General features: G+C 31.8%; 1 protein-coding gene across 2 annotated transcripts; it reads left to right on the top strand.

Annotated features, from left to right (window-relative positions):
- Positions 1-10,974: 10,974 nt before the first annotated feature.
- On the top strand, positions 10,975-11,704 carry LOC115717747 (zinc finger BED domain-containing protein DAYSLEEPER-like). Of its 2 annotated transcripts, none has more exons than XM_030646726.2 (3): positions 10,975-11,288; positions 11,380-11,420; positions 11,505-11,704. In XM_030646726.2, the coding sequence occupies exons 1-3, from the start codon at positions 11,012-11,014 to the stop codon at positions 11,532-11,534; spliced, it is 348 nt and encodes a 115-aa protein (XP_030502586.2). In that variant the 5' UTR covers positions 10,975-11,011; the 3' UTR covers positions 11,535-11,704. The 2 variants fall into 2 exon arrangements, with proteins under 2 accessions (XP_030502586.2, XP_060971808.1); XM_061115825.1 differs by having other exon boundaries at positions 11,386-11,420.
- Positions 11,705-12,260: the final 556 nt, after the last annotated feature.

Raw genomic sequence — 12,260 nt, forward strand, 5'->3', positions numbered from 1 at the left:
ATTAAGAACATTTGATCTAGGATCAACTTGGCGATATTGACTTGAATAGATTTTACGGTAAGTTTAATTAAATCTAAGTCAAAGTTCAATATCGGTCCCTTCTGATGCATACTCCATGCATCCAACCTGAGCTTTACTTTAACCAATGTTCTGGAAAGGACATAGCATTTCTCCAAATGCAAGTAAACTCTTGTTGTAGATTATCATATCAGTAAAACCCTGTTTCTGATAAATCTAGGAAACTTCATTCACATAGTCATGTTTACTTTCCAATGTGATGACATCACAATAAACATGATCAAGTATGTGAAAAGGGTTTAAGATGAATTTATAAATCAAATAGACAAGCAATTGATAAAGTGAACCAAAACATACACAAATGAATGAAAAATACTTCTGTTTCTTTATTGATGTTGAATGAAATAGATTACATTGAAATAGAGTTTTATTTAGGGCATAAAACCCAACAGAGAATAGAATCGCTCTTGTTTCTTGGGGACCACTACCAATTTATAACCTCGTAGCTAGGTTGTTAATTTTAAGTATTTCTAATTTAGCCCCTCAATAAATTAGAATTATTGCTTAGGGTATCTACACATTTATCCCATGACACTTCAATATCCAATGACCCACATTACTAAAATGATCACTTTATTTTGGTCAAACTTTATATAGCAATACACATAAATATATATGAGCCCACATTAGAGATTTTAATCCAACAATCTCCCACTTGGGCTACATATGTTTTCATGTAGTGTGTAACCTTATAAGCGCTTAAACTTTTCTATCATAATTATAGATATTTCAAAACAATCTCGTCCATTAATTATACTAACATAGGATCAAAGCGGCTTTCACAACATTTAGCGTAGCTAAATCCATCAATGGTCACATATATCAATATAACCAAATGACATAGATCAATCATGGATGCGTAGCATAGAAATTACATGCAAATGTGATCTTAGCATGCCTATTTCCAACTAGTCCTCCTTAATTGAGATCAATCATTTATTAATTCTTTCTAACCTTATACTTAAACCTCAATAGAAAGAAAATATTCAGAGTACTCAAAACTTAAATCCATACTTTATCTGCAGAATCAAACCATAAATATGTGTGAGTTTGATAGAACATTCCAAATACAAACTCCCACCAAACCAGCACAATCTTAAATAATACCACATTCATATATGAGCAACAAGCTCCTAAAAAGCCTTAAGTGGTATATCCTTAATGATTTGAATCACACAAAATATAGAGTTTGTCCTTATTATGTTCTATAGACACCTTATTACTCTGAACTTTATTTTAATAACAATTAGCTCTAAGTCAATGTGCCTTTGACCTTATAGAGTTCATGTTGTTACTAAAATGCAACCTGATTGATTTATTGTCACAGCATATATCTTTAATAGCTTTCAATACCATTCCTAATTTTGCAGCCATATGTGACAAAAAATCTCATAACTAAAAACTTATAAGATCAGAATCAGAAATCTTAACAATCTCCAAAATTTTTGGTTTTCTAATTTCTGATAAGTGAACATATAGTATTTTATTCTCCTTAAATTTCTTATAGCCCATTTGGCTGCATACTGAAAGTTCCTTATATGGTTACTTAAATATCTATCCAACATTCTTAATATGCATATTAAGTATAAATACATACATGATTGAGCATATATTAGATTCTAATATAAATTAAGAATCTTCTATATATTTTGAATTCTAAGGTTTCTTTTAGGACAATAACTTAGACAATTTATTTTCTTTAGCTACAAGCCTTTCACCTAGTACAATATCTTTCATGCCAAAAGTTTTTAATACTTTATTGATATACCTCTTTGTTATAATTCATAAATATCTCAAGAATAATCTCAACATATCTTGAATTTCTAATACAAAATTGGTATATCATTAGTGGCAAGTAATTTTTTACCAATATATAATACCAAGATCATATTCTTATTCCCACTGAACTTGTGACGTATACACAATCATCAAAAGCTTCTATCTCAAAACAAAATGAGAATACTTAATAAAAAATTGTACTATTGTTGACGAGAAGCTTACTTGAGTCTGTACATGGATTTTTCTAATTTGTAAACCATATTCTTTAGATATAAAGTTTTCTAGTTGCACCATATAACTTTTGTCATCAATATTACCATTGATAAATGACACTTTAATAATCTATTTGATATAACTCAAGATCATAATGAGCAGTCAGTGTCTTGCTTGTCCTGAAATAGTCTTTCAATTAAACCAAAAGAAAGTCTATTTAAAATAAATATATGCTTTATGAGTAATTCTTTACATACAAGACATAATGTGCATCTCTCCACATTGCAATTTACATTCCTCTTGATTATAAATATTAATTTATAACTAATTGGTTTTACACCTTATAGGAATAGAAAAAATACAAATCTTTATTGTCTCACATTAAGTTATACTTCTTATTTATGATATCAATCCAGTTTCGAGAGTTGGAACTTTCATGGCATGATAAAAGTTGATTAGATCATCGTCATTCATTCAATTATTTCCTTATATCCTTTCTCTCATGGATTCCCTTAATGACACTGATCTTTGAGGTTGTTGAGTTTGATTATCTGGAACATTTACCATATCTTGAATGGGAAGTTGTTTGATATTGTCTTTTCACGGTCCTGGACTCACTTATTGATCAATGAAAGTCATGGAAACCTAAAACTGTCAAAAGTAATAATTAGAGTTAAGTTTAACGTCAATTCTTCCTCAAGAACAACATCTATAATAATCTTATTTCTCCCTCATACTCAACATACTCAAAATAATAATAAACTTTTCTCGTTTCAAACTTGAACCTTATAGTGTGGGATCAAAAAATTTGTAGCTCTTTAATTACTAGAGTATACAGTAAAGTATAGTTCCTTACTGTTTTTGAGTCCATATTCCTTTTATGAGGCTTATAAGACCTTATCTTAGTTGAACATCCACAAATAGAATATATCCTTATGTTAGACTATAAGTCTAACCACAACCTTAGTTTATAAAGAGTTTTAAATTATATTTTACTTGATGCACAGTTCAGGATTTATGTTGCAATTTTAAGTGTTTCTCCCTAAAATGAGTTTCATGAAGAAGAAACACACTCCTAGCTATTTCTTTATATAAATGTTAATTGCATCTCTCAAATACCCTTCATGTTAGATTTGTCTAACATTTTGTATTGGAAAACTAAATTACATTTCTTTAGTAGTTGTGCAAAATAATCTTAGATGTTACTTGATTTGTCATACCTCCTATGGCAATTTAACCCCAATATAGTTAGTTTTGACGACTTTAATTTTCTTGCCTAGTTAATTTGTCAACTATGGTCTTGAAAATTAAAAAGAAACAACACCTAAAGATTAATGTCCTTATCAACAAAATAAGTTTCATTAGTCTAAAGACAAGATACTATTTGTTATCCCAATTTTTGCACTCTGACGTGGCATCATACGATGGTGACACGTGAAATCAACTCCATGTATCTGCTCGCAAGAAATATGCCGAACAGGGGACCACCTATATTCGCTCGTACGAAGCCCTCCTAACCGGGCAGTGAGCAATCCACGCAGCATGCCAATACTTAGCAAATTCAGCTCTCGCATCGTGAGTCACCGAAGAAATCCCTACAACTTTGGGATTAGATCACAGGGATATGGCAAGCTGTCTGAATCCCTTGATCAGTGTATTTTGTATTTAATACGCAATCTTTCTGCTTATAAATTAGACTCACTGTCGTTGGCTAAAAGCGAGGTTAACATTTTGGTGCTTTCATTGACAGTTGAACTCAAGGTCATTCTCAAATCTAATCACAAGTACAATGGTGGTACAGACTCGCAGAGGCGTGGTTGATCTAGCAAATCCACAGGCAGTGGATCCTACACTGCAGAACCTAGGGAATACGAGGGTTCCACCAACCATAAATCCCGGACAGCCATCAACTGCGGGTCACGCTGTGACGACTCCTGTGAGTGAGATCGTGCCTGGTGTGCAAGATACTGGGAATACCAGTTCAGCAGCCAACCACGACATTCCTAGCACTGTCGTTCTGCCCGTAGCCAATGTTCAAACAACCATTGGAGATTACACTAAAATCCAAAACCTCCGTGCTGCTCTTGAAATCATGCAAGGTCATACCAACAGCCTGCATCATGATCAGGAGGAACTCCGCGCTGCAGTAAATCTCGCATTTGAAGAGCAGAGGCATATGTTCGCTGAGTGGAGGGACAAGGAGATGGAAACGTTAAGGGCTTAGCAAGCAGCCATTGGCGATCGAACCCGGTAGGCCACTGTGTTGATACGAAAAGCCTATCAGGCTACCAAACAACAGCCTATAACCATCATCCCCTTGGGCAAAACTAACAAAGATCCCGCGGTGAACACTTCTCAGACTATAAATGGCCAGCCGTCCAATCCCCGGTCACAGGTCCCACCTGTGGGCCAAGCAGTAGGCGAGCAAACCTTGTCTAGCAATTCATCACGAGAAGTCATACCTAACAATTCCAACCAAGTAAATGGTGCCAGCCAGCTAATTGGCCAAACCAACCAGTCACTGAGACAGCCAGGTGTCTCTATATTTGACAGATTGGGGACAGTTCATGATCTGCGAGATGATTTGAACAGGAGGAGATGGTCGGACGACCAACAAGATGCACCAGTCATCCAACCCAGGACCCGTGCTCAAAATCTCGCTCAAAAGGATGCTGACGTAACTTTGGTCGGCCAAAAGGCCGAACAGATTAGTCCAGCTGTGCAGGCACAGTTGGATGAACTAAAAAATATGTTCCAAGGCATGGCCGATCAGAGGAACAATGACCTTGAGTTGGATCGAGCACGTGGATCTCCTTTCTCCCCAAAAAATAATGTCTTGGAATTGCCTCACAAGTTTAAGATGCCAACCTGGAAAATGTACACTGGAAGGAAGATCATGTTGGGTTTTGTGCCCTAAATAAAACTCATTTCAATTTAATCAGATTTACTAATATAGATCAGAAATCACATTTTATGTTGCATGGTTCACATGATTTATTTCATGATTATATTTAATGTATAAATTCTATTAAGTCTAGAAGATATGTATTTGTTCATGATCATAGTGTTGTCAGCACAGTGGAATATAATCTTGATTATATGTTCGAAAGTTTAATTCCCTGATTTGTCAGTTCACTGGATTTAGACTGACATGATAATCAGCGATAGGTATACTTACACCTTGGATAAGTGTTATGTCCTTTCCAGGGCATTGGTAAAGTTTACCAGTATCGGATGTATGGAGTATACATTGGAAGGGACCAATATTGAACTTTGATTAGATATGATAAATTTACCGTAATATCTATTGAATTCAATATCACCTAGTTGATCCTAGATCAAATGATCTTAATCCTGATATGGTTAGGTTCGATCTCGAGAGTGTTATTCATGTTCTTTGACTTGTTAGTTAAGCCTAGCTAGTCAAAGTTCGCGTCAGTTGGCTAACTTTACAGCCAATAGTTAGGTTTCGTCCCATTATTCTACTTAAATGTTGATGTGTCTTTGTAAATTAGCAATTTTACCCTCTAAATTTTGAAAACAATCAAATCGTACTCGTCCAAATAAAAATGAGAAAGATTCAATAATTTTTTTAGTAAATCTTAAAAACTTAATTTAAATCTTAAAAAAAAAAAATTTAATAATTGAGAAAATTAAAAAGGAAGTTAAAATTTTAAAAATAATTAAACGACTTACAAAATTATTTATTTATCATTAAAAAGTCCATTTAAATATAAAAAATATATTAAGAATTAAATATTTGTAAAAAAGAAATTTTAGGGGAACAAGTTTGAGTTTATTTTTTATTTTTTCCAAAAATATAGATTTGTTTAAGTAAATGTAACATTATTTTAGTTTAATTTCTATTTTTTTTTCAAAATAATTTTATATTTTTTATTGATTTTTTAATTATTTTTCTTTATTTTTTAAGATATGAGTTTATATATATAAATTAGCTTGATTTTTTCTTCAAAAAAAAAACTTAGATTGTTTAAATTATTTATTGGATTTTCAATAATTTTAGTTTAATTTTTTAAGATAAGTGTTTATAAATAAAATAAAGTTTGATTCTTTTAGAAATAATTTAGGTTTTTTTTTAAATAAACTTAATATTTTTTAATTAATTTAATATTTTATTAGATGTTTTAATAATTTTTATTAATTTTTTTAGAATTAATAGATCATTATAATTTTTAGAATTAATTTTTTTAATAAAAAGGGCCAAAATTTTGTATTGGTCAAAGTTTAGAGGATAAAAATGTTAATTTTTAACGGTTGAAAAATTAGAATCTAATAAAAGGGACATAATTATGTAACTATTATATTTTATAGGAAATTTTTAACAAACTGTACATTTTAGAAGGCAAAATCAAGTAGTGTCAAAAGTTTAAGTGGCAAAAATACTAATTATTCTAAATTTATTATTTAATTAATATTTTTATGTATATTTTAAAATTTATATAATGTTTTCTAATTATAGAATAATTACGACATTACCACTAACTTTTGGTACATAACATTAAATATTAACTAAAAATTAACACTAAACCTACCTGTTGCATCAAAATAATAAAAGGTGGCCATTTTAAAAAAGCAATAATAATAATAAAAATATGGTGTAGGGTAATAAGCCAACCCAATTTTAGATGAGTCATTTTGACAATAACTCCTTTCTTAATAGAGAAGTTTGATTTACATTCTAATATTAAAAAAAATTAATTTTAATATTTTTCAAGTAAAATTCACATTATTTTCTCATAATATCAATAATTATTTTAATTTTGTTTTCATATTTTTTTTCAAAAATCATCTATAATTTTTTTTCTAATAAAAGTTTAAATAATTTTTTATTTTAACATTTTTATTTTAATATTTTAAATATATTTTATTTTTATTTTATAGATGTATTTTTCTAAGAATATGAGATAGTGATTTTCTTATTCAATTATCAGAAACACATGCCAAATCTGATTTGGAAAAGATTATATTCACAATCACTACAAAATTTTTTACTTTTAGTCACAACAGAATTTGTGACTAAAAGTAATAAAGTTGTGACTAATTATAAAACATTATTTTTATGTTGTGACTAAAATGTCCGTGTCTAAATATATTAGTCACAAAAATTACAATTTGTTGTGACTAAATGTATTTTTAGTCACAATACTTGTTGTGATCACTAACACTAAATTAATGACAACTTGTAACTAAATACTATATTTTAGTCATATGTAACATTTTGTAATGACTAAAAGTCACATTTAGTCAAAAAAAAAAAAATATATGTTGTGATTAAAAAATTGTCACTAAAAGTAGCTATTTTTTATAATAAATGTAGTCCATTTGATCTGACAGGAATAATATAATTCATAACAAAACACTCTATAAAACCAGCTGCAATTGACTCAACTTTAATGGCATATCTCTGCAAGTTCCAACAGGCCTCCCTTAAGAACTCAATTCCTGATTTGAGACATACTGTGGTTGATTGTGTTCCTTGGCAATCTCCTCCTCAGAGGCAAAATAAATTGAATGTAGATGCAACAACACACTCTTTGCCAAACAGAATTAGTAATGTCAATCTGGGCTATTTTCGCGGGCCGGGCCGGGCCCCCGACCCGACGGGCCGACTGTGGCCCGAATTATTCGGGCTCTTCTCGGGCTTCAGCCGGCCGGCCCGGCCCGGTATATATTATTTCGGGTCGGGCCCGGCCCGGCCCGGTTTCAAATATTAAAAAAAACCTAAATCCCTAAAAAAAAATCCCAAATTCTAAACCTAAATCTCAATTTCGACTTCTCTCTCTCCAGTCTTCACTGCCGCTGCACTAACAGCTCTACCGACTGTAATGGGTCTTCTTTAGAATGGGATTGGAATAGGTGGAGTCGCCATTTTTCTGAGACTGAACAAGCTGAGAGTTTTGCCTCTGTCCTCAAGGTACTCTCTAACTCATTTGCCCTCTTCTTCCTTCACTTTTTCCTTACGAAAAGAAATGGTTATGCTTAGAAACAGCATCTGGGTCTTTCTTTCTACTATTGTCTTGAAGCCCAGGTCAATTTTTTATGATATAATTTATGTCCTTGTTGTACTAAATGATCGAGTGATTTGGTGCTTTGTTTTTTATTCCCCTTAATTTATTGAAAGGGACTCGGAGAACGAGAGAAGTTCGGTGCCGATACTGAAGCAGAGAGATACATTCGGAGAAAGCGTAAAGAAAAAGCTTTCTCAGATTGATCCTGAGGTATTTTAAATGAGTTTTAAAGATTGATTTGTTAAAGAAAATATGGATATTGATGTATAAGCTTACTCTACTGGAATACAAAAAGAAAAGAAAAGTGGATTTTAGTAACAGCATCAGATTTAATGACAAGAAGGTTTAGGTAATATAGGTATTCCTTTTATTTGTAGCGAGTGAACAAATTGGTAAATTAAGATGATATATTATTGTGTCCTAGAATGGAAGTTATGTTTGTCTATGTTAACTTATGAATATTTAATGTTTCTCATTAGGAAGGTGAACATTTTCTCAATTTATCAATAAATTTGAATAAATATTATTGAGGCAATTTATTCAATGTCAGGGTAGCTATTTGCATAACATTCTTGAGAGGATGTCAGCTGCTACTCCTTCAAGAAGTAAATATAAGACAGCTCTTTTTGTAAACCAATTAATTATGATATAATAAATGTAGGATTCGTATTATTATTATTACCTGCAAATTCTTTTGGATCAACCTTTCTAAGGCTTTCGGGAATAAGACTTTCCAATATCTAAGGGTTATCTCTGAAGTTTTGTTTTATTTAATGATTCAGTGGTAGTAAGAATGTGCATTAACCCAACAACTTGGTGAATCTACATGTTTTGTTTAAGTTGCCCATGATTCTTGTAGGAATGTCTTACCATACTCTGTTTTATATTTTTTTTATAGGTTTTGGCGTTTTGCAAGTGTTTGAAAAGAATTTGAGTCAAGTGGAAATTTTAATCTCGATTCATCAGAGGTATATATAATTTTTTTTATAATTAAATTACATATAATTTTATAGAAGAGTTTGAATATCTTATATATTCATCCATAGTGAAGTAGGTTCTGCGAAATTTGTGTGCTGCGGTGATATAAGGATGATAAATTGTGTGTTATCTGATTATTTATAGTTAAAATTGACAGATGGTTAGGTTAATAAAATAGGGAAAATGCTGCCCGATTTTTCGTAGATATGTTTATCATATTTTTAAAGCAATTGCATGGATTAATTGATAGATATGAGAATATGATGTTAATGTAGGTTAAAATAGAATGTCTGGTCAAATCGATTCTAATTTTGAGGATGATGTTGATTTTGTGCCATCAACTACAAATGAAGTACAATCTGTTAGCAATGCAGTAGATGAAACTCAGAATCAGAGAAAAAGAACTTCTCGTGCATGGGATCATTTCACACGGGAAAAAATTGATGGAAAAATTAAAGCGGTTTGCAAGTATTGCGAGCGTAAGCTAGTGGGAGAAAGTTCTAGTGGGACTAGGCATTTAAATTCTCACGTGAAAACGTGTCCTGTAAGAAAGGCCCAACTTGCCGCCAATCCTAGTACAACTGCAAGCCCTTCAGTTTCTTTTAATTTTGATCCTGATTTAGCAAGGACCAAATTGGCTCAAATGATCGTTAAGCACGAATATCCCTTGTCTATGGTTGAGCATAGCGGGTTTATAGAATATTCAAGCACTTTATGTCCCATGTTTCAAATGGTGTCAAGGAATACAATTAGGTCAGACATTATGAAAATGTATAAAACCGAGAAAGAAAAGTGCAGGCAAAATTTGGAAAAAAGTAGGAGCAGAATAGCCATAACCAGTGACATGTGGACTGCAAATCATCAGAAGAGGGGATATATGGGTACATGTGACTCATTTTATTGATGATTCTTGGAACTTACACAGTCAGATATTGAGTTTTAAGTATGTTCCGTGTCCTCACGATGCTCCAGCACTACTTGAGGCCCTAAGATCTTGTCTTAATGATTGGAAAATAGAAGACAAGATCAGTACAGTGACTCTCGATAACTGTACTGCCAATGATTCCATGATTGATCTTTTGAAAGGACAATTTGAGCCTGACAGTTTTATTTTGAAGGGAAAGTTGCTACATGTGCGTTGTTGTGCACATATTTTAAATCTAATTGTCAAAGAAGGCTTATCTGTCATTGGTGATAGTGTTGACAAAATTCGAGACAGTGTTGCTTATTGGTCGGGCACACCAAAAAGACATGAAAAATTTGAAGACACTGCTCGTCAACTTGGAGTACCATACACCAAAAAAATATCACTTGATTGTGTAACAAGGTGGAATTCAACTTTTCTAATGCTTAGCACAGCTTTATCCTACAAGACAGTATTTGAACGTGCAAGGCTGCGGGAGTTGCGTTTGAGGTGTGCCCCTTCAGAAATTGATTGGCAAAATGCTCAACAATTGTGTGATAAGTTAGAGTTGTTTCATGAAGTAACCGAATTAATTTCTGGAACAAAGTATCCTACCGCCAATATTTTTTTTCCAAAAATATGTGAAATCAAGACCAACATTGAATCATGGATGTTATCAGAGGTGCCTTTTATTAAGGACATGGCAACTCAAATGATGTCCAAGTTCCAGAAATATTGGCGAGAGATTCACGGGCTTATGTGTGTGGCGGTTGTTTTAGACCCGAGGTACAAGTTCATGTTGCTCGAATATTATTTCCCTGTAATTTATGGAGATGAGCAATATGTAACTGAAATTGCGAAGGTTCGTGAGCTTTGTTGCGAGCTACTAGAGGAGTACGGGTCTAAGTTTCCTCATTTGAGAGAAAGAAGGGTTCAAGAAGAAAATGTATCAACATCGCCTTCAACACGCCGATTGGATGCCCTTTATAACTTTGACAGATTTGTTAGAGCTTCCTATCGAGTAGAGAATATGAAGTCTGAACTGGATTTATATTTAGAGGAGAACTTGATACCTAGGACTGAAGAGTCATTTGATATATGCAACTATTGGAAGGTGACGGGCCTCAAATACCCTTTGTTGAGTATGATTGCCAAGGATGTATTTCCTGTGCCTGTTAACACTGTTGCTTCGGAATCTACATTCAGCACTGGTGGTAGGCACGTGAGTTCACATCGTTCGAGACTTCATCCTTCTACATTAGAAGCATTAGTATGTACACAAAATTGGTTGAAGACTGACAAAAAAGGTAGATATTATTTAACAATTGTAAATATATATTTATATACATTTTTTCATTTCTTAATTAGAATTAATATTTATTTTATTTTTTTTAACAGCAACAGTGAATGATGAAGATAATGATGTTGATCCAACAATGGTAATTAGTTAAGTTTTTGTAATTTATCAAATAAATTATTTATTTTTATTATTAATACTTTTTTCTATTTTTATTTTTTTGCAGGAGCCTTACGTAGTTGATCTTGATGATTAGAAAGTACATTGTTCTTTTTAGTATATGAGTGAGGATATGGATGAGAACAAATTGTAGTGTTTAGTACTTATGGTTGCTAGTTATTATATTTGAGTTTATAGTTGGTAGTTATTATTGATGTATTAAATATTGTTAGTAACAAAAGTACAATCTCAAGCTTTCATCTATTATGCATAATTGAATCACTCATTTATTCATTATAACAAAAATTCAATTATTCATTGAAAACCTTAGTTTCCAACCCTTATCTATTATTAAAGTAAAATTGAAAAAAAAGAATTACCATCACACCCTTATAATTCTCTTCATTAAAAATAAATTGACTTACATAATTATTATAATATTGATTTTAAAACATAATCAAACAATATAATAGTTCTCTCATTACCCATGACTCAAAACAAGACAAAACTAAAGAAAAAAGAAATCCCTTTTAATAAGGCATGTCATATTGTAATAGTATAATAGTTATAACTAACTACTTCCTAATAATAATAATAATTTTTAGAAATAATATAAAAAAAAAGAGGGCAAATAATAATAATAATCAATGGTGGGTTTTGATGCATTATCTATTTTCTCATCAAATTTTCTCTCTAAAATAACATAATATATAAAAAAGGTGTCTATAATGAATTGTTTCAACAACCACCAAAATTAAATACCCAAATGAAACAAAACAAAATAATAAGTATTCTAAAAAAAAAAAAAACCGGGTCGGGCCTA

Source organism: Cannabis sativa, chromosome 5, assembly GCF_029168945.1.
Source record: "Cannabis sativa cultivar Pink pepper isolate KNU-18-1 chromosome 5, ASM2916894v1, whole genome shotgun sequence".
Lineage (NCBI taxonomy): Eukaryota > Viridiplantae > Streptophyta > Magnoliopsida > Rosales > Cannabaceae > Cannabis > Cannabis sativa.

Coding starts and splice junctions, on each gene's coding strand:
- LOC115717747 (XM_030646726.2), top strand. CDS start 11,012: ATGAAGTCTGAACTGGATTTATATTTAGAGGAGAACTTGATACCTAGG. Junction 11,289..11,379: donor GTTGAAGACTGACAAAAAAG/GTAGATATTATT, acceptor TTTTTTTAACAG/CAACAGTGAATGATGAAGAT. Junction 11,421..11,504: donor ATGATGTTGATCCAACAATG/GTAATTAGTTAA, acceptor ATTTTTTTGCAG/GAGCCTTACGTAGTTGATCT.